Source organism: Oryctolagus cuniculus, chromosome 6, assembly GCF_051225735.1.
Source record: "Oryctolagus cuniculus isolate XC-2025 breed Fujian yellow rabbit chromosome 6, ASM5122573v1, whole genome shotgun sequence".
Lineage (NCBI taxonomy): Eukaryota > Metazoa > Chordata > Mammalia > Lagomorpha > Leporidae > Oryctolagus > Oryctolagus cuniculus.
Genome location: NC_142872.1, coordinates 138,458,133 through 138,482,272, shown reverse-complemented (window position 1 = coordinate 138,482,272; position 24,140 = coordinate 138,458,133). Strand labels below are relative to the sequence as shown.

The 24,140-nt window shown below is 36.1% G+C and overlaps 1 protein-coding gene across 3 annotated transcripts in view; it reads left to right on the top strand.

Moving 5' to 3' along the window:
* The window catches only part of CSMD3 (CUB and Sushi multiple domains 3), a 1,281,859-nt gene that overhangs the window by 967,990 nt on the left and 289,729 nt on the right, over nucleotides 1-24,140 (top strand). For all 3 annotated transcript variants that reach the window (XM_051844770.3, XM_051844772.3, XM_051844771.3), the window contains 2 exons: nucleotides 130-332; nucleotides 23,653-23,844. In XM_051844770.3, the coding sequence (XP_051700730.2) occupies nucleotides 130-332; nucleotides 23,653-23,844 (395 nt within the window). The remainder of the gene's footprint in view (nucleotides 1-129; nucleotides 333-23,652; nucleotides 23,845-24,140) is intronic.

Sequence of the window (24,140 nt, the reverse complement as noted above, 5' to 3'; positions counted from 1 at the left end):
AATTCATTTATTTTAATTCAGAAAAGAAAGGAATACCTAGTAAAAGCAGCAATGCATATTTTCTCTTTTCTGTATTTAAACCTGAATCCTTGTTTTAAAAAGTTAAACAGATATGTGGTTCTTCCACAGCCTGCAGTTTCTTGCTTTCGATACGGAAGCATCACATGATATACTCCGAGTTTGGGATGGTCCACCAGAAAACGAGATGTTATTAAAAGAAATTAGTGGATCTCTTATTCCTGAAGGAATCCACAGCACCCTCAACATAGTAACCATCCAGTTTGACACAGATTTTTATATCAGCAAATCTGGATTTGCAATTCAGTTTTCAAGTGAGTTATTATTATTATTGTTACTATTTATTTCTTAAATGTAATTTAAATAGTCATGATTACTGTCCAAAATCTATTTTAAAATTTTAGTGATCTTAATTATTTTTATTTCTGGTCTTACTTTTTCTCTGAATTCAAGGTAAAATGCTCTTTGAAAAAAAGTACAATTAATTGTGAATATTAGTTGTTGAAATTTTTCTCCATTGGTCAAAACAATTGTCCTTAAAGATAGTGTTAAAGAAACCTGGATAATGGCCGGCGCCGCGGCTCACTAGGCTAATCCTCCGCCTTGCGGCACCGGCACACCGGGTTCTAGTCCCGGTCGGGGCGCTGGATTCTGTCCCGGTTGCCCCTCTTCCAGGCCAGCTCTCTGCTGTGGCCAGGGAGTGCAGTGGAGGATGGCCCAGGTGCTTGGGCCCTGCACCCCATGGGAGACCAGGAAAAGCACCTGGCTCCTGGCTCCTGCCATCGGATCGGCGCGGTGCGCCGGCCGCAGCGCGCTGACCGCGGCGGCCATTGGAGGGTGAACCAACGGCAAAGGAAGACCTTTCTCTCTGTCTCTCTCTCACTGTCCACTCTGCCTGTCAAAAAAAAAAAAAAAAAAAAAAAAAAAGAAACCTGGATAATAAAATAATTACACTATGAAAATTATTAAGATTGAATATTCCTTATCCAAACTGTTTGGGACCAGAGTGTTCTGGATTTGGGATTTTTTCAGGTTTTGGAATATTTGCATATACATAATGAGATATCTTGGATATGGAATCACTCTCATCTATGTTTCAGATACACATAGCCAAAAATTAATTTTATAAAATATTTTAGTGTACCTGTATCTTCACTGCAAGATGAGATAAAGTGTAGAATTTTCTACTTAGAACATAATATTGGAATTCTAAAAGTTTGGAAATTTTGAAGCATTTGGGAATTTTGAATTTTGTTCCATTTCTAATATGACCAGGCCATAAAACCAGTATTTTTAAATGTTTAGTTTTTGTAGGCATGAAAAGAAATGAATAATATTTACTCTTTAAAAATCACACATATTTTACTAATTTTATTTGTATTCTAGTGAATATCTTAATTAAATCTCCACATAAGTCTTTCAAAGAAAAATTTAGGCTATTTAATAAAGATTTTCTGTAATAATGAAATATGATTCGTTGTAAGAAATACCAGTGTTCGGCCGGCGCTGCGGCTCAATAGGCTAATCCTCCGCCTTGCGGCACCGGCACACCGGGTTCTAGTCCTGGTCGGGGCACCGGATTCTGTAGCGGTTGCCCCTCTTCCAGGCCAGCTCTCTGCTGTGGCCCGGGAAGGCAGTGGAGGATGGCCCAAGTGCTTGGGTCCTGCACCCGCACGGGAGACCAGGAGAAGCACCTGGCTTCTGGCTTCAGATCAGCACGATGCGCTGGCCGCGGCAGCCATTGGAGGGTGAACCAACGGCAAAAGAAAGACCTTTCTCTCTCTCTCTCTCTCACTGTCCACTCTGCCTGTCAAAAAAAAAAAAAAAATACCAGTGTTCTTGACTTGTTTTTGTTTTGTAAGTTTTCTTTTCTTTTTATAGCACTGCTAAGAGATTGAATGCATATTAAATATATATATTTTGTTTAGTGGTTGGAAAAAACAAATGAAAATTTAAATATTTCTATTTCTATTATTATTTTTATTTCTAAAGCAATGTCTCTTTGAAAACAGTTGCTAATGCATCCTTTATTTGTTTAGTCTTTAAAAAGCCTATTAACATAAATCTATAAGATTTCTAATATCATGTAGAGTGAAAACTAGTTTTCTAATGTGCCTCAATTCATGTCCTTCCTCTTTACTAATCACTGACATTAGGCACTTTAATTTATTTTATTTTTAAGATGTATTTATTTGAAAGTCAGATTCATAGAGAAAGAGAGGAGAGACAGAGAGAGAGAGAGCTTCCATCTGCTGGTTCATTGCCCAAATGGCTGCAATAGCCAGGGCTAGGCCAGGCAAAAGCCAGGAGCCAGGAGTTTCTTCAGGGTCCCCCTGGTGGGTACAGGGGCCCAAGTACTTGGGCTATGTTCTGCTGTTTTCCCAGGCCATTCAGAGAGAGCTGGGTAGGAAGTGGAGCGGCCCCAGCTGGAACCAGCACTCCTATGGGACACCTTCACTCAAGGAGGCTGCTTAACCTGCAGAGCCACAGGACAGGCTCACAGGCATTTTACCTCATTACTGAGGCCAAGTTTACTGATAAGAATAATAATGCTCATCTCACAAATAGGCTATTAAGATAAAACACAGTCGTGAGCATAATATTTTGCATTGACAATATAGTAGGTACCTAATGACCTATTATTTTAAGTGAATGAATATAAAACTAGAGTGCTTTGAAAACAAGGTAATAAAACATGAGGCTTTTGAAATAAGTGTCAACAGAATATTATTGTGTTAGGTAAACAATTGTTCAATGCATAAATGGCTTGAAAATTTTTGTCTTAGAACATTGTTTCATATAATGACTAACACAATTTTTTTTCTGGTGTCAGGAGTGGGATATGAAAAATGAGTTGTTTTATATTATGTAAACCAAGCTCAGGACTGATATAAGAGCAAACAGTAAAGTCAATATCTATAATTGCACTTTAAACATGTTTTTGAGAAAAAGGAAGAAAGAAACAAAAATAAGAATGTAAGAATAGAGAATGCCAATAACTTTTAATTATGAAACATTTACCAATTAAATATTCTTCATGCTTTTAGAGTTTATTTTCTACTGTTTATATCTCTTTTTTGAAGTAAGAGCAACTTATTAGCTTGGCAACAAACAATTCTTTCTTTTACCTTAAATTAGTAACATACAGTGTTTTCAACTTACATGGTTCTTGTGTTTAAATATATGTAGATTAATTGAAAATGTGCTTCAGGATTACTGTCTATGAATATAAAATACAACAGATTAATATGAACATGCTTTTCTGGGAATTTTTTTGGAGATTTGTCTGATATTAAGAGTGAATTTTCTACTTATATTTGTAGAACATATTAAAGTTGTGGAGACAATATATATCATAGTAGAACTTTACTGTATCTGCCTTCACAATATTCCTTAATATAAAAACATTGTATCACCCATCAAGCCTAAAAATGTACCTATTGAAATAAAGTTACATTGAAGGAAAACATATTATGTACAGCACCAATCAATGAAAATTAGCCTGTTGGATAGAGATCTTTTATAAAACACATGCTCATATAGCTTTCTGAATGTTTAGATTTCAAAACTGGAAAATATTCTTTTTATGAATGAGATTTTGCTGGTGCTAATAACTATGTGAAGTGCTTTATATTGATGATCTCATTTAAGCTTTATATAAGATACGGTAAGCATCCTTATTTCCCAAAAAAAATACACTGAGTTTCAGGGTTCAGAATGTCAGTTAATTTGTTCAAGAATCTGCCATTAGCAGATAGTTGGATGGGGGTTCAAATTCACAAGAATCTGGAGGAAGATTATTTTGTGGTTGGTATGTAGTAATTACTTAGCAGTAGTTTTTATGCTGTCATTATTCTAGAAACATGAATTAATATGCAAGAGGAAATAGACAGTTTCCATTATGTATTAGTGGTCACAATGAAGTTCTGCATCTTAATTAGCTCGGTTTCCTGATTATGTTCCCAAGCACCACATCAAAGGTCACACTGTTGAAGAGCAGTGGAGCAGTGAGGAGGAATAAAGGAGAGGAGGAGTGTGTGCTGGCTAGGTGAAAGTTGCAATTGCCACCTAGAGATCTGGACACTTTTCCCCTCAGAAAGACAGGCCAATTTTAAAGTGGAACCTGGAATAATTTTATATAACGTCATCCAATTTTCAAAGTAAACAAGCAATATTAAAAAGAATGTAAGTGTACTATAGGCCAATACTACTGAGTGGGTAAAATTTGACTTGCAGTTCAGTTTGCCACTTCTGTGCCTATGGAAATTCCTCTCCCTTTGATAAATATAGTTCATCATATTCATTCATTCATTGTAGGGAAGTGCATTAAGAACACCATATTAATAATATTTATCTAGAATAAATTCCAAAATGCATCATTTCTTTCATTGAGGCAAATCTTAATTTCATTCAGACACAGACACAGGCACACATACCCATACATACACACACACACACACACACACACACTCACTCACACACATGCCCTGCTGTTTTCAAGTCTGCTGCTTTAGCCCTGAGGCCAACCAGGGAATGCATGTCCCTGCTGTTTTCTATAATGAAACTTCTTTCACTTTACATGTTATATCTGCTGTTTTGTGCTTCAATTCTATTCATTCTTCCAGATTCAGTGTGAAGATAGATCCTTTAGTTAAGCATTTTCTGACCATATCACTTACACTAGTTTTGATGTGAGTTTTTTGGCCCATAATAAAGATCAGAATAATTTAGCAATTCATTTTTCTGGAGGTGCTTTAATTATGTGGTATATGCTTTCTTAAATATATCATGAATACCTTTATCTCCCAAACTATCTTTATGGAACAGATATCTTCGTTAGGGTAATCATATAATATAATGTCAAATTTTAAGTTGTTTTTTGGAGTAAAAAGTAGTGCTATTAAAAATTAATGCTAAAAAAACAAGTACAAACCAAACAGTCCTTGAACTTCAGGATGTGCTATCATTTAATTTTTTTATGATTTACTCATTTATTTGAAAGGCAGACTTACAGAGAGAGGAGAGAGTGAGAGTGAGAGTGAGAGAGAGAGAGAGAGAGAGAGAGATCTTCCATCAGCAGGTTCACTCCCCAAATGGCAGCAATGGCCAGAGTGGAGGCTACCTGAGCCTAGGAACAAGGAGCTTCTTCCGGGTCTCTCACATGGGTGCAGGGGCCCAAGCACTTGGGCCATCTTGTACTGCTTTCTCAGGCATATTGGCAGGGAGCTAGATCGAAAGAGGAGCTGCTGAGACTTGAACCAGAGCCTATATGGCATAATGGTGTTGTGGACAGTGGTTTAACCTGCTGTGCCAAGAGCTGGCCCCTAAGTTCTTTTTCATTTGTTTGTTTTAATTTCATTTGAAATTCAGAAAGAGGGAGAGAGAAAGAGAGAGCGAGAATTTCCTTTCTCTTTCTTTCTTTTTTTTTTCTTTTCTTTTTTTTTTTTTTTCCACAGGCAGAGTTAGTGCGAGAGAGAGAGTGAGAATTTCCAACCACTGGTTCAAGTCCCTGGACTCAGCTAGGCAGAAGCCAGGAGACAAGAACTCAATCCATGTCTCCCATATGCACAGTGGGAACTCAAATCTTTGAGCCATCACCTGCTACCTTAATTGTATGCATTAGCAAGAAGTTGAAAGAGAAATGGAGGAGCCAGAGCCAGGAATCCAACTAGGCACTCTAACTTGAGATCTGGGAGTCCATGTGTTGAGCCAAAAGCTTTTCCCACTGTCATTTGTAATTGTCCATTTTTTATTGGATTCTCCCTTTCTCTTACCATAACAATTCCCATTCCTCATTTTAGCAAATAACTCTTATTGAAAATCGAAATAGGCCGGCGCCGCGGCTTACTAGGCTAATCCTCCGCCTTGTGGCGCCGGCACACCAGGTTCTGGTCCTGGTCCTGGTCGGGGCACCGGATTCTGTCCCGGTTGCCCCTCTTCCAGACCAGCTCTCTGCTGTGGCCAGGGAGTGCAGTGGAGGATGGCCCAAGTGCTTGGGCCCTGCAACCCATGGGAGACCAGGATAAGTACCTGACTCCTGCCATTGGATTAGCGCGGTGCGCCGGCCGCAGCGCGCCGGCCGCAGCCATTGGAGGGTGAACCAATGGCAAAGGAAGACCTCTCTCTCTCTCTCTCTCTCTCACTGTCCACTCTGCCTGTCAAAAAATAAAAAAATTAAAAAAATAAATAAAAAGAAAAAAAAAGGAAATCAAAATATTCAATTAAAAAATAGGGCAATAGTAGCAAAACAGTCTTCACCAACAAAATGTAATGAATAAATTCTATTTCTCTGAACTTTACTAAAAGTGAATTTCACTGAAATGTAGGTCACATACTAACTTTACAGTCTTCATCAAGCCACTATTAGCAGCCTCATGACTTCTGTTTCATTATCTACCCATTCTTTGTAGAGTCTGTAGCTTTGCCTCTTAGTGTTATAGTCTGCAAGGCACTTTTGCTTAATCAGAGCTGCCTAAGTCTTACATAGCTATCTCATGCTGTCCTGTGTGCTGTCCTTGCTGCTCAGCAGTCAGCCTCTATATCCTCTGCTAAAATTTGTAATCTGCCTGTCTCATTGCACTTCAGTTCCACAGGGAGGACTTCTTTGGTATCACGCTGTCATTTGTCCACAGCATAGTTGATTTTGACAGAGCATTTTCTATGCTCTTCGCTTTTCGCCCTCTCTGTTAAGAATCTGGCCCTGCTGGGTAATACAAAATACTAAGACCTATGGCTTATACTGCTGAAAATTCTCAAGGAATCGGATCCTTTAGCCATGAGAGGTTGATGTCCCCCAGCCTTAAAGAACTGCATGGTGCCCCCGCCTTTGTTCCCATCCTCATTATTGCTCCCTGCACATCTCTAACAGTCACTTACTTCATTATCCCTCCAGCCAAACTTTTCTCCATATTTCTACCTGACTGATCTTTCTGAAATACAAATCAGACATCAATCCCTGGTTTAAAAGTATTTAATGGCTACACAGTTCTAAACTCAAAACTTTGGACTTCATGTAAAGTCTCTACAATTTACAAACAAACTGCCTGCTAGCCTACTAAGCCCTTGATATCATTTATATACTCTTACAAAATGTATATTGTGAAAAATAAAATGCATGGATATCATAGTTTTCTTGAATCAAAATAAGCTTATCAATTCCACTTTTCTTTTTCTTTTGTTAAATTTATTTATTGAAATGCAGCATTGCAGAGAGAGAGAGAGAGAGAGAGAGAAAGTCGTCCATTAGCTGGTTCACTCCCCAGATGACTCCAATGGCCAGAGCTGAGCTGATCCAAATCCAGGAGCCAGGAGCTTCTTCTGGGTCTCTCACATGTGTTTAGGGACCCAAGAACTTGAGCCACCTTCCACTGCTTTCCCAGACCATAGCAAGGAGCTTGATCAAAAGTAGAGCAGCTAGAATTTGAACTGGCCACCCATATGGGATGCTGGCTCTGCAAGCGGTGACTATGCCACTGCTATGCCACAGTGCCGGCCCCTCCATTTTTCTATGAACTTTCTCAAGCACCCTCACACATCCAGCTGACTCTGCCATACTGAAAGGATATATTTCTTTCATATTTGTTTTTAGGTAGACTCTCTTCCATGTGGAACAAATATGCTCACAGTACAAAAATCCATACGTTCTTCATGATTTTCCAAGGCCCAGGGAAAATGGCATTTCTACCATCAATTAATTTCTAGGCAAAATTAGTCACTTCCAATTTGTACTGCTCTGGTCCTGTGTGCATATTTTAAATTATTTTTTTTAAGATTGCACTGATTTATTTGAAAGGTAGAGTTACAGACAATGAGAGGGAGAGACAGACAGAAAGGTCTTCTTCTCTTGGTTCACTCCCCAAATGACTGCAATGGCTGGAGCTGTGCCAATCTGAAGCCAGGAGCCAGGAGCTTCTTCCTGGCCTCCCATGCGGGTACAAGGGCCCAATGACTTGGGTCATCTTCTACTGCTTTCCCAGGCCACAGCAGAGAGCTGGATTGGAAGAGGAGCAGCTGGGACTAGAACTGGCGGCCATATGGGATGCCAGCACTGCAGGGGGAGGATTAACTACTGCACCATGGCACCAGCCCCAACTGTGTGCATATTTTATTAGAACCATCATATGCCCCTGTATACCCAGGATAGTCCTGATTTAGGCCTGTTATCTTGGTGTCCTATCTGGTTAGGACCTTGGTCTGTGTTTCTCAACAAAGTATCACCAATAGTTTGTTTAAAATTAGCCACACAGCATATTTTTTACATCTCTACTTTCTTTCAATCTTACTTCGTAAAGAGTAATATATCATGGCAGCACCCAGAGTAATTATGAAGTGCATGGTCAAATCTGAAAAGCAAAACAAGTTTCTATTTCTCAACCTTTCACAGATGTCAGAGAATCTACACACCCCTTTCAAGGACAGCAGGTAAAACACTCATGGATAACACAAAATATTCTGACATATGAACCCCTAAGTTACTCTATTTTTGGATGGTAGTGGAAGAAGCATTTGATATTGTTGCCCTGTCAGCTATTTCCTCTAACAGCCAGTTCTGTCATAGACTTTGGTGTGTTTTGAAAGAAATATGATACTACCAGACCACGAAATTGGCAGAAAATTAATGGAAAATATGGATTATTGAAATATGCACACAAATATGCTAAGCTATTGCATGGTAGACCTAAAAAATATGATCTGAATATTCTTGCCACGAATATACTTGCTATTTATAGTATAATTCAAAACTACTTTGTTTTTTTAAATTATTTATTTGACAGGCAGAGACATACAGAGGTAGATAGCAACAGAGATAAAGATAAGGCCAGAAAGAAAGAAAGAACTGAAAATGCTCTCATCTACTGTCTCACTCACAAAAAAGGCTCAGAGCCAGGAATTCAATTCAAGTGCCCTAGTGGTTGAGAGGAACTCATCCGTCAGAGGCATCATCCACTGCTTTCTCTGGTGTGCATTACCACAAAGCTGGAATTGGGATGTAGCCATGACTTGAACCAGGATACTGTATGGGATGTGAGCTTTGCAAATGGCAGCTTAACCACCAGTCCTACACATTATCCTGTATACCATGTTAACATCCCATAACCTGGTGAAAAGGGAAGTTTGTGTGCTAAAATATGAAACATTATGAAATTATGATTTGAGATCATGATAATACATCAAATACATTGTTATCACTTAAAATATTTGGTGTATTAATTATGAGGGAACTTCAAACTGTTCATGGAAAAATAGAATTAAAAGATGTTTGTTTTAATGTAAATAATTTTGAAATCTAGTCATAGTTATTTCATGATTGTCATTTTCCATGAACTTTTCATTGATCCCTGAGTATTGATCATTTAAAAGTACCTATTTTTGTAGGCATGTTCCTTTTTCTAACAATGTTATTTTATTGTGAAGAGAACAATTAACATCAAGTCTGTTTTCTAAACAAAATTTTACCTGTGGAATTCATTATTTTTTACTGTAAATATAAGCCATACTGAAAATCTCTAAAGCTTTTTCATTATGCTGAATTTTATCTCACACATAGGGAATAGGAAGTCAAACAATTTAGCTGTCACCGTGGCCTCCCATGGTCTTCATTAAAAAGAAACTGGAATCAGGAACAATAGCTGGGAGTTGAATTAGATGTTCCAATATAATAAAATGAGTACCTTAGCTGACCTCATGACTGCTAGGTCAAACTATTACCCCAAACTCCACGATTTCTGTTTGTTAGTTTATATATTATGTTTTCTGTATCTTCATTGAAATTCTCATTTGCTCATGCATTATTATTTTGACCTCAGAGTCTATATTTGTAATAGTTTTTTTGAATTTGTCAGATAAATCTAATTTTATTCCTTTAATGTGAGTTTCTATAGATTTATCTTATCCCTATACTCTAAGTATTCTTGCCTGAATATTTATTTTCCCTGATGTTCTCTATATGGTATATTTGTATTAAAAAAAAAAAAAACACATACTTCTCCCATTCTTCAAGGACTAGCCTTGAACAGAATAAGACCCCCACCAACCAGACTGGCCAGACTCTACCAACTCTTTCCATCCCCAAGAAGTAGGCACTATGGTTTTTGTATGTTTCTGTGACAAGAGGTAAGCTAAGGCATCTTCCAGTCCACACTACTCTCTCCATTCTCCCTTGTAAAATTGTATGAGAGTTACTAGAGTTCCAAAACTTGCAGGACAGTTGGCCAGCTCTTTGAACAGCCTCAGAGGAATTGGAGCAGTGGACAAAGGATCAGTTATTTTCCTCTTCAGGAGAAAGCTGACAGCTTGGATGTTTTGTTGGCTCATTTTATACTGAGCCGTGCGGAAGATCTAAGGTATAACAAGCAAATGACACCATTGCTGTTTGCCCCCAGTTAGCTAGATTGTATGGTTCCATCAGAGTTCAAAGGCTGTCATTGGTAATGTTGGGGTGTTGGATATCCAATCCAACTGCATCCTTCTCCTTGGAGAATCTAGGACCTATGGAACTTCTTCCTGTTTGTATGACACCATTCTGGTCACAGGGATTCTGATAGCAGGGTGCCCTGAATAGACGTATTGGCTTCAGTAAGTTCGAGTTTTACTCTCTTCTGGGATGGAATAGCTTTCTAGTTAGGTTATAGATTTCTCACAAAATGAATTGGTAAATTCTTGCTAAATTGCTATGTATATGTATGTGTGTGTGCAGGTATGTGTGTGCATGTAGGGTGAAGGAGAGTCCAGGAATTTGTATGTTGCCATCTTGTTGATGCTGTCACTTGTCACAATAGTTTAGGTGCAACCATTTCCTCAATGGAAATGTCCCCTGATATCAACTTACCACTAGAACCATGACACATTCAGGAGTAATAGGCTATTATTCCCTAATTACTTTCAAGCATGTTATGAAGTATAATATACTTTCATTTAAAGTTTATTATATATTAAATCATTATTTGTTGAGATTTAGACTAAAACATATAGATTATTTTTGCCCATGAATTTCAGGAGAATAAAGCACTAGAAGAGCTATTTAGATTAACTGTGTGAATTTTGGCTTTTAGTTCTTACATGATCAATTATATGTAAATTGCACACAATAACTATGTTCTAATCATAAAAAAATAATTTCTCAATTAAGAATAAAGGAAAATTCATAGTGAACAGGCTATATGCATACAGTATATATTGGCATAAATGGAGAAATCATTTTGTCATTAAAAATATGAAAGCCAGAAAGTACAAATCGGTATAAAAGTTATAGATTTTCATTAAGATCAAATTAAAACTCTACTAAACTAATTTCATCATTTTATAATATTGATTATCTTCTGCATGTATCCGAGACTAATATGCCAGCTTCTATAGCAGAGGAACTTCACAAATACTTACATGAGTTCAAATATGTATCAATCAGAACAATACCTCTAATACAGAATCAGTACTTTGATTGCCTCAAATATTTATGCTTCAATATTTATATTTTTACCTGCATTTTAGGAAATCATAGCAGTCTTTGAAAACTTGTTTTAGAGACAAAGCCTCTGATACTATAAATGCAGTTACATTTTTACATTTCATTAGTTTTGAATTCACTGAGACTTGTTTTATGGTCAGCATATGATTTTATTTTTTTAAAGACATTTATTTATTTGAAAGTGAGAATTACACAGAGAATGAAGGAGAGGCAGAAAGAGAGAGGTCTTTCATCCGCTGGTTCACTGTCCAATTGGCCGTAACGGTCAAAGCTGCGCCGATTGGAAGGCAGGAGCCTGGAGTTTCTTCTGGGTCTCCCACTTGGGTGCAGGGGCCCAAAGACTGGGGCCATCTTCTACTGCTTTCCCAAGCCATAGCAGAGAGCTGGATCAGCAGTGGAGCAGTGGAGACTCGAACTGGTGCCCGTATGGGATGCCAGTACTGCAGGTGGCGGCTTTACTTGCTATGCTACAGTGCCAGCCCCTCAGCATATGATTTTCTAAAAATATCATGTTTACATGAAAAAAATATCTGTTTGCTACTGTTGGTCATAGTGTTCTGTAAAGGTCATTTTCATTGATATAGTTTCTGAAATGTTCCATGTCATTAACAATTATCTGTCCTCCTACTACTGTAAAATATGAGTTTAAATGCCCAAATGAAATTGCAGATTTGTCTGTTCTTTTTGTCTATTTCTGAAAGATATATTTTATTTATTTGAAAGGCAAAGTTATAGAGAGAGAGACAGAAAGAGAGAATGAGAGCGAGATAGACAGAGAGAGGGATACAGAGAGATCTTGCATCTGCTGGTTCACTTCCCAAATGGCCACAATATCTGGGGTGGGGCCAGGTGGAAGACAGATGCTAGGGGCTTCATCCAGTGTCCCACATCAGTGCAGGAGCCCAAGCATTTGCTATCTTCCACTGCTTTCCCAGCAAGGAGCTGGATCAAGACTGTCGCAGCCAGACTTGAACTGGCACCCATATGGGGATGTCTGTGTTGCAGGAGGCAGCTTAGTCCATTACACCACAATAACTGTACCTTTTGTCTATTTTTTTCATGTATTTATAATTTATAGTTAATTAATTATTCTGTTAGGGTTGTCTACTATATTATGATTTACTTTTTTGTTGTTCTCATCTGTTTATTGTTCCTTTTATTCTATTTTATTATTACTTTTTCCTCTTCTAATTGCTAGGCCTCTAATTTGAGGGCACAAAGGTATTTTATCTAACATTTGTAGCATACATCTTTAACTTATCAAAACATCATTATGTCAACTAAAAAAAGTATCATAAAGATTGGTGTTTGTACAGTGGTTAGGATGCTGCTTGGGACACCTGTGTTTCATATTAGAGTGCCTGGGTTCCAGTCCTGGCTCTGTTTTCAATTCTGACTTCCTCCAGACAGGAGATAATGGCTCAAGTATTTGTATCCTTACCACTCCTTAGGGAGACATGGATTGAGTTCCATGCTCCCAATTTCAGCCCGGACAGTACTGTCTGGCCTGTGGGAATGGAGTTGCAGATGGATGATCTCTCTGTCTCTACTGTCTCTCTCTGTGTCTATCTCTCTTCTTTTTGGAAAAAAATATTAAATGATGCTATATTTTCTGACACAAAATATAGGAACTTAACGTATTTCCACTTCTCCTTTGGTTCTTTGAGCTATTGTTTTCATTTGTTTTATGAATATGTATGTTATAAATGTTGTATTTGTCTAAACTTAATAGAGTTATTTGAAATAGTTTTAAAATGAGCAAAATTTGCATATTAAAGATTCAAAAGTTTGCTTTTTGAGGGTAACACAAATATAAATTCTGGTGACACACTGTGTGACCAAAGAAAGCTCTCATAAAAGTAAGAAATAAATGCACTTGGAATTGGTTGTAGTGTGCACATAAATCCTAACAGCAAGCTCATACAGCTCCAATATTCTGATTACAACAAAAATGTTAAAACTTACATATATTCTGTATTCAGTTGAAATAAACTATGTGTGTTTCACAAAGTAATGCTGATTCCAGAAAAAATTAAGAAAACTTGTATGTCAGTATCACTTTCTCTTTTTGCTGGTCATTACCAATAAGACTTAGGTACTCTTGTGCAATTAGAAATAGTATAGAGTGGTTGATGTTTGTAACAGTGGTTAAGATGCTGCTTGGGAAGCTCATGTTTCGTGCCAGAGTTCCTGGGTTCATATCTTGGCCCCAAGTGCATACTTTAGGAGGCAAGAGGTACTGAAGAGCTCAAGTACGCGGGACCTTACTACCAGTAGATAGAAGGTCTTTCTCTCTCTCTATGTCTCTCTCTCTCTCTCTCTCTCTCTGCCAACTCCATCTGCTTTTCAAAGTGAAATGAAAATAAATAAATTCATAAATACTTAAAAAGAAATATCTTGAGAAATTATAGAAAGACATCTATTGAACATAACAACTGAAAACATTAAAATACAGTACCAATGTTAATAAAAATAAGATATTTGAAAAGTATTCTTTAGAGAAAATAGTACATGAAGAGAGTAATTATGGCCAAGAGACAAACTAAAGAATGATCGCATGCACCACAAAGATTATTTTTCATAGGTTATTTTATCTCCAGACAATTCATATAAAGAAGGTATTTCTTTGTGCACAGGGAAGTCATTTAGATTTTTTAGAAATAATTTTAAGATTTTTTTCTGCTTTCTTTCTTTTTTTTTAACTTCTGTTTAATGAATATAAATTTCCAAAGTACAGCTTATGGATTACAATGGCTTCCCCCCACCATAACGTCCCTCCCACCCGCAACCCTCGCCTTTCCCACTCCCTCTCCCCTTCCATTCACATCAAGATTCATTTTCAATTCTCTTTATATACAGAAGATCAGTTTAGCATATATTAAGTAAAGATTTCAACAGTTTGCACCCACATAGAAACACAAAGTGAAAAATACTGTTTGAGTACTAGTTATAGCATTAAGACCCAATGTACAGTACATTAAGGACAGAGATCCTACATGAGGAGTAAGTGCACAATGACTCCTGTTGCTGACTTAACAAATTGACACTCTTGTTTATGGCATCAGTAATCACCCTAGGCTCTTGTCATGAGTTGCCAAGGCTATGGGAGCCTTTTGAGTTTTAAGATGGTTTTAAATACAAACATTTTGAGTTTTCATCAGCATATCAATTTAATTATTCAATTCTCATTTTATTTACATAACTTTGATTGTTTTACATAACTAAAATTGTTTCAATATGTTTAGCTTCTTATACTGTTTGGGTTGAATAGCAAAGCTACCAGATTCTAATATGTATTATTTTAAAGCTATGTACACATAGCTTAGACTGTGTTGCTTGGAAGGGTAAGGATGTTATTGATATTTGTATCTCTAGAATGTGGTCCTATACCTGGTACTAGGTTCTTAGTACAAGCCAAATGAATCTGATTTAATGGGCCAATCTTCTAATAATATAAAACTAGAACTATACTAATTCTATATACTATCTGTGATAAGAAATGTGAAAGAGTATTTATGTGTTTGTTCTATTCTTCACTCATTAATTCTAATCATCTTCAAATATTAAAATTCTGTCTTAAATTTGGCTCATATGATTTTATAATCTTTGGATATAGTCAGTCTCATGTATTTGTAATTTTGAGAGTCTGCAACCTAACATGAATTTTAATTCTATAACAATTTTGTTGATTACATTCCCATTTCTGTCCATCTATTGGAGCACTTGAATCAGTGAAGGCTGGAAAATGTTAACTCCTATAAAATATATTTTATATTTATATGTTAACTCCTATAAAATCAATTTTAAGCATATTAACTGGTTCAAATATCTTGGAAAAATAGTTTAGCAAAATAACAAATGTATATATATATTTTTTTTGAAAAGATATTTCTACAGACTTCAAAGTTTATTACGCTACTGGTGTTGAAGTTTTGTTTCCATGCATTACACTATACAGCTTTTGTCACTCCTGGATTGGTGGGAATCTGCCTGTCATATTGCCATCTACTTTAACCTGACTTGCAGTATCATTAGATGTATCCTTTGTAACATAATGAAATTCTAAAGATAGTCATATTACTGAGTAGCTCGCAGTGTGTAGGCCTAATAATGATGTTGAATGTTCTTTATAAAACTGATGGATCTTGTACAAAGCAAGCGCTCAATCAAGGGCAAAATTCTCCAGGGTGAAATCCACTTCTAGGTTACCATCTAAATCTTAAATATTTTCTGATTGATTTGACTCTGAATAGGATTTTTCTTTCAGGTTAAATATTCCCATTACCCAACTTGTTTTTTTGTAGATAATGAAGTAGGGAATATGGTATCATTTTTTTAATCAACACAAACATATGAAATATTAAAACTGGAAGCTAGAAATAGAAGGTCTTGTGAATACTAAGTTTGGACTTTGGCCTTGCTGAAGTCTCCTGATACATTGAAAGTAATTTATAGAAACACTTAGAAAGACTCAACAGTGAATATTAAGATCTGCTGATCTTTAAAGGTTCATTTTAGAATTGATATTTTCATGGAATTATGCATGTAATTGTTAGACTAGATCTTTAAGTTTTTATCTAGACCTAAAACAGGCAGGTAAATTATTAGTATGCCAGCTTTAGAAATGAGACAATGAAATTCAGATAACTAATGTAAGCTGATTAATATTTCTTTCTTGAAGCAGTAGAGAGGAGAGTCTGTGTCTTCTGCTTCTGATAGCACATTATTCAGCTATATGGAAATCAAGGATTCTCTTTTTGACAGGTCTCTAGATAAATTTATAACAGAACAGAGAGGACACATAAGAATGTACGGGTAATTTGGATTTATTCTTTGTGATACCAAGCAATGCAAAAATAGAGGTATGATGTTAATTTGACCAAAATCACCACAAGGGTTACTCAGACATTATTTCTGACTTAATACTTCTAGTGAATACCCATATTCTAGCTGAGATAGGTGCACCTTCTAGTGAGGATTGTGCAAAGTGTATTAAGTGAAATGTTTATTTCCAATGAAATTACACCATCAAATATATGAAAACAAATGTAAAGAAGTCATTTGTATACCTCACAAAAGAGTTTTAACAATAGTGGGGATTCATTCATATTCTATTGTATTTCATTTAGAAAACATCCTCAAGTTATCCAGGATAAAGGAAGTTAAAAGTAAATAAATTAATTAAAATAATTATTTTTACCATATACTTGGAATAAATGTCTCCTGGTTTCAAAGAAAGCCGTGTTATAAAGTGTTGGCATATGCTGAAGTGATTAATTGTAGATTTGTTCACTCATTCATCTTAAAACTATTTGATGACCTATTGTTATTTTTTTCAAATTTTTATTTAGAAGAAAAATTTAATTATTCCAGTGGTAACAAAGCTTGATTTCATAAGGTACATGTTACTTAACATTTAACTCTTCATTGCCTTTAATTCATTGATGAAGATTGAGTATCACAAATGCTGTCTTAGGTCATATATAAGCTTTTACAGAATACAAATTATTTTATAATACACGCAAAGTCATGTAGTTATGTATATAATATATAAAATATATAATCAGTATAAAATAATAATGTATTTTTAAAAACTTTTCCATTGTGTATAGTAAGGGGTTATATTACTTTTACATATCTAGTATTTATTCTTAACATCCTAGCTAATGAGAATTATAAAGAGAAGTCTTACATGACTTATTTATTTTTAGTGAGATAAAATGTTCCATTTTGGAAGTAAAAATTTGACATAGTAACTTTTTTCTGTTTTATTATAATAACAAGATAGAAAGAAATCTTTTTAGAAATGATCTACTGCCATAAAAATAGAGTAAAATGTAGGATGCCTTATATTTTTGCCAGTGAACATTCTATTTCTTATGTCAATGATTTTATCATCTTTTGTAAATTTATTTCCAACAAAATTATTTTAATCTGGTTATTTTAAGCCAGGAGTAAATTAGCAATGATATCAGTACTATAGGAAAAAATTACATAGGTGATATTTTATTTTTACATTTTTACTTTCCAAATCTGAAAATTATAAGATTTTATATTTTTGCAAACGTGTTGGACATAGTAATTCAAACAGCTATTAAATATCTAATTGGAGAAGTTAAATAGTCAGGTGAACAGAATTGTGTTAAGCTCAGGATAGAAATTTAAGGCACTCTATATAAATGTCTTGGCATCAAGCTAAAAACAGTATTCATTATCATAAAATTGGCTGAGGGTGTCCAGGAAGAAATTGTAGAAAGGGAGAAGAGCATCACGACTAATCTGAGACGTAGACCAGCCCTCAGTCATCAGGTTAACAAGGTAGCAACAGCAATGCTGAAAAAACACTGCAGAGCGCTCGAAAGAAAACCAGAATAGACTGCTGAATGGGAAGCCAAGGAAAGACAGAACTTGAAGAAGAAAGGATTAGTCAGCTGTGACAAATGTTGCTGAAAGGTCTCTGAAAGAGGACAAAAAAGTTACCATTAGGCTTGGCAGCCTGCATTTAAAAGAGCTGTTTAATGAAATAGATGAAAGACTGATGACAAAACTGGAGACAGTTTTATAGACATCTCCCTCAGGAGAGCCCTTTAATAGGTTTCCTTTACAGAAAACAGAAAAAAAAAAAATGGGATAAATTGGAAGAGAATGGGGATATTTGGTTTTATTTGTCTGCTCTTTGAAGATGAAAGACACAAGTCCAATTTATATGCTATTGAATATGGTCCTGTACTGGACTATTCAGAAGGGATGTGAAATGGACAGTCAGAAGGGATGTGAAATGGTTAGAAATTAAGATCTTGAGAAGTGGAGAGAGTTTAATATCAGCAACACCAGAACCAGGGTTATTAGCCTCATAGTGAGCAAGGACATCTCCATTGCAACAAGAAGGGAAACACAGAAAATGGGTTCAGGTGACAGTGGGCTTATAGATTTAGTGGTGCTAAGATGAGGGTGCTTCCATCTTACTGCTTGTACTCCCCCATGAATCGTAGGGAAACAAACAAAAGAGAAGTTGGTAAAAGAATAAAAAAAGAGCCATCAGTTGAAGTGGAAATGACCTAGGGATTATAATTATTTATGGAATCATATATACATGTACATTGTGGAACTGGGATATATATGATTCTTTTCATTTCTATTTGTAATAATAAGTACAAAAATAATCATGGGTCTTTTTTTCTTCCATTTATGGTAAACATATTGGCCAGCAAAAGAATGTGCCTTTATATATAAATAAAAATAGCTATCACTTCTCAGCCTTTTGGCTAAGATCAAGTGTAAAAATAGCTGAATATTTTTTGAATTTCCATTTTATACTGACTTTTTTTGCCAGTTGTTTCATTAATAAACAATTGTCTGCTTGTGTGTTGTTTCTGGTAATGGGTTTGATTTGTTTTGAGATATCATACAGTAGCAGTATTTAAGAACCTTTTTTTTTTTTTTTTTTTTTTTTTTTTGACAGGCAGAGTGGACAGTGAGAGAGAGAGACAGAGAGAAAGGTCTTCCTTTTTGCCGTTGGTTCACCCTCCAATGGCTGCCGCGGCCGGCGCGCTGCGGCCAGCGCACCGCGCTGATCCGATGGCAGGAGCCAGGAGCCAGGTGCTTTTCCTGGTCTCCCATGGGGTGCAGGGCCCAAGCACCTGGGCCATCCTCCACTGCACTCCCTGGCCACAGCAGAGGGCTGGCCTGGAAGAGGGGCAACCAGGACAGAATCCGGCGCCCCGACCGGGACTAGAACCCGGTGTGCCGGCGCCGCTAGGCGGAGGATTAGCCTAGTGAGCCGCGGCGCCGGCCCTTTTTTTTTTTTTAAAGAAGATATTTATTTATTTGAAAGGAAGTTACAGAGAGGCAAAGGCAGAGAAGTTGGTTGGTCTTCCATCCACTGGTTCACTCTCCAAATGATTGCAATGGCCAGAGCTGGGCCAATCCAGAGCCAAGAGCCTGGAGCTTCTTCCAGGTCTCCCACGTGGGTGCAGAGGACCAAGCACTGGACCTTCTTAAACAGCTTTCCCAGGCCATTGCAGAGAGCTAATAGGAAGTGGAGCAGCTGGGACTCAACCAGTGCCCACATGGGATGCCGCACAGCTATGCCACTGTGCAGGGCCTGGACCTTATTGTTTGAATTAAAATCCCAGCTTTCAGGTTAACGCCCTGGCCTAAAGCACCAGCATCCCATATGGGCGCCGGTTCGAGACTCAGCTGCACCACTTCCAATCCAGCTCTATGCTATGGCCTGGGAAAGCAGTAAGACTTGGGCCCCTGCACCCACATGGGAGACCCAGAAGAAGCTCCTAGCTCCTGGCTCCTGGATAAGGATCAATGTAACTCCAGCCATTGCGGCCAACTGGGGAGTGAACCATAGGATGGAAGGCATCTCTCTCTCTCTCTCTCTGCTTCTCCTCTCTCTCACTTTCAAATGAATAAATAAATCTTAAAAAAAAAATAAAATCCCAGCTCTGCTAAGGATAAGCATTTAATATCTCTGAAGTTCATTTTACCCATCTAAAAATGGGATCACATTAGTACTTTGATATGATTTTGTGTTTTAGTTTAAGAGTATACACTTAGCCTGTAGCCAAGTGATTTGCATGTTATATATCCTCAATAGAGAAAGTAATCCTTGTTATTATTCTGTTAATCTTTGTAGAAGAACCATTTCTCTTTCTGAGATATATACATTATTCATTTTTAAACATGATATAACAACAGAATCCAGTGGATAAGACTGAAGTGGCAATATCTGCAAATATTATGATTTTTGTTACTTTTGTTTTGTTATTATCTTTGAGTTACTGTCATAAATAAAGGTTTTTGGACATTGTAATCAGAACAATAGAAAGGTGGGATACTTGCTTTTTGGGTTTCAATATGACACCTAAAGATTAAAAACTTGCTTTATAAATTTTCATATAAGTAATGATAACATCGTTTTATACCACAGTAAACACATTGTATTATATAGCACTATGACTTTTGTCCCTTGGATGTGGTCTCATATCTGCAGTCTCACTTTAACTGTTCTTTAAAAAAATGATTTCTTTATTTGATGGCAGAGGAACAGGGAGAAAGGGGAAAAGAGAGAGAGAGAGAGAGAGAGAGAGAGAGTCCTTCAGCTGGTTCACACTTTGGTCTCCCTCATTAGTGGCAGGGGACCAACCACCTCTACAGGAAGAATATGGATAATAATAGAACATAGACTTCTTGTGAATTGAATGAGATGCAGTTCATAGCATAGTGTTTTTGAAAGTAGAAATCGCCTCCAAAATGATCCATATTAACAATATTAGTTACTCATTCATATCCACTTTTATTCACATTCTCTTTCCCTGTGACCATTACCGTTTTTGCTGAATAAGCAGTTGGCACAAGGAGCAAAATGTACAATTGTATCAACCACTTGATAATTCCCATTCCAGATGAACCAAAATGAGGATGGCCAGTTTTTTGAGGTGAAGAAAACAAGAAAAGGAAGTCATTTTTTTATTATCAATTTCATAGGGTTTTGGAAATTAAACAAGAGAAGTAGGTCACATTGTGGTACAGTGGGTTAAGCCCCTGCTTGCGATGCTTGAGTCATGTATCAGAGTGTTGATTAAAGTCCTGGCTATTCCATTTCTAATTCAGCTTCCTTCTAACACATATGAGAGGCAGCCTGTTCAATGTTCAATGGCCGCAATGGCCCAGGCTGGTCCAGGCCAAAGCCAGGAGCCAAGAGTTTCTCACATAAGTGTAGGAACCCAAAAACTTGGACCATCTTCCACTGCATTTCCCAGGCAATTAGCAGAGAGCTGGATGGGAAGGAACAGCCATATGGGACGCCGGCATCCTAGGCAGTGGCTTTACCTCTATGCCACTACTCTGGTCCCCAAACTTTTCAATTTTTATGTGTTTAAAATAACTGATAGTGCTTGGGCCCTTGCTATACACATGGGAGACTCGGATGGGGTTCCAGGCCCCTGGCTTCCTATTGATCCAGCCCTGGCCATTGTAGCCATTTGGTGAGTGAGCCAGTGGATGGAAGATATTCTCTCTCTCTCTCAATCTCTCTCTCTCTCTCTCTCTCTCTGCCCCCATCTCTCCCTCTCTGTAACTCTGCATTTAATATAATTAAATCTTAAAAACAAAATATTTGATGTTAAAATATTGCACAAAAGTCCTAATTGTGTAGGAACATCATCTATATTGGTCAAGCATGGAGAGGACAAAGAAAAAGAATGAAATTTTATTGAAGAATTTAGAATTGTTTCCGTGAAACACATTAAAAGTTTTCTTTATTATTAAATAAATTAATAAATAGAAAACTGGGAAAATTTTTTATAACTATATAACAGAAAGAAAATGGAAATAAGGATTGTGTATTTGTAAAATCATGTGTTCCCAAAAATGTAAAAATTGATGTAAAATACAATTATTATTCTATTGTAAAATATATAGCCAATTCTTATATGAATTTATAGTGTTATATAATTGATTTTTAATCATACTAATTATGTGAGATTATCTCACTTTTATTTCCCATGGAGATAGCCTAGCTCCTTAAATGGTTATTTGTTTTCCAGAATGGCTATGGTCTCTATTAATACAAAAAAGAAGAATGATTGATGTTAAAATTATTATTATTTGATTTGCCCACAAACATAGAGTGTTCCTAGTATGGAGGTCAATTTTTGAATAAGTAAATAAAATGAGAAAATAGCATTCACACCAAGTAATTATGCCTGTACATTTAACTAATTGGTTTTAGAACTCAAGAAACTAGAGGGAAAAAAAAATCTTTACTCTTTCATCAAACTCCATCATTCTCTGTTATACTTTAAAAATCTTACTCCTAATTTACTTATTAAATAAGAGAAAAAGATGAGCAGTAGGGGTTTACCACCTCCTTTCCTTCAAGTCAACCAAAGGCATACTTTCACATACGATACATTAGCTTTCATATCAAAGACTCATTATTTTAGCTACTTGGTCCCACTTTTTGTTAAATCTTTACTTTCTCATATTATACATTAGCTTTCATATCAAAGATATTATTTTAGCTACTTGGTACTACTTTTTTTAAAATCTTTAAAACCAGAAAAATCTGACATTAACAAACATACATTTTCCTTTCACAATCAGCTAAACCTAAGGATAGTGACTGCATCATTTCAATGCTTTCTGAACGTTGTTATACAAATAGTTTTCTTTTTGAGAAGGCTTACCATAAGTTTAAAACTTTTTATGGACACAAAGTCCACAACATGGGAAACCTCAAGAAATGAAAGTTTTCTGATAATCTATTATGTCATTTCTGCTTTCTCTTTTGAAATCTGTGGTACTTTTCCTCATTCATGTCACTTCTTTCCAATAGAAATATTATAAATCTTCTAAGCAGAAGACCACTGTCCATTTAAATATTGTAAAAGCAACATATAGGCCAGTTTTTATTTCAGTGGAAATCATTCCAGAGCAATGTACATTTACATTCCCACCAGAAATATATGAGTGACTCAGATTTATCTGTAATCTTGCCAGCCTCTGGGATATGATTTAAATATATTTGTGGATATATATACACACATAAATAAATGTAGTTATATATGTATGTTTATGTATAATTATTTATTTTAAAATTATGACTACTTTTGCAAGTATGTAGTAGTACTGTGATTTTAATTTGCATTTCTCCAATAGTTAATGATGTTAAATTTCTTTTAATCTACTAGACAATGTCATTTTTGTTGGATTCATTTTTCCCATATGTGATTAGATTAATGATTGATTTTTTTTTTCCTTTTTTTTTTAAATGTTGAGATTTAGAGGTATTTATATAGTCTAGATAATACTTCTTTTTGGGATATGTACCATGCAAGTATTTTATCCTACTACTCACCTTTTTTTCCATCCTCTTCACAGTATCCTTCATATAGTATCAAATAATTTTGAGTAAATTTAATATTTACCAACTAACATGTATGACTTTTTGAAACAAATTAGCATACAAATTATTTAACAACTAACAAAATGGTTGTGTGCAGGAATTTTAAAATTGACTCAATCTTTTTTAAACCTAGTTTTCTAAAAGCGTATGTATATGTAGAAGGTTCTGTACTTTATAATTCAGAGTTTTGGAACTTTGAAATCAATTTTTATAATATCAAGACTCAAGTTTTGTTTCCATCTTCTGATAGGTTCTGTTGCCACTGCGTGTCGTGACCCAGGGATTCCCATGAATGGGACTCGAAATGGAGATGGCAGAGAACCTGGGGACACTGTTGTTTTTCAGTGTGACCCAGGATATGAACTTCAGGGACAGGAAAGAATAACCTGCATTCAGGTAGAAAATCGATACTTCTGGCAGCCCAGCCCACCAGTCTGTATAGGTATGGTTAAAGAACATTAAAATTATATATAAATTTAAACAATGGTTAAAAAAATGGAATTAATGTTGTTAGCTAGATAGAATAGATTCTATATGGAAGTCTAAGATTTAGAGGATCAAGAACAGTCCAAAAAATTACAAAATTATAAAATTTCATTATTGTTCTATGGTGTAAGTATCAACAATTTCATTAGATTCTCTGTGATTTAAGATCATAAAAGAGTTATGACTCAAAACTCTAGAAAAATCCTGATTTTTAAAATTTACTATATAAACGTAATGATTCATTGCTTTTAA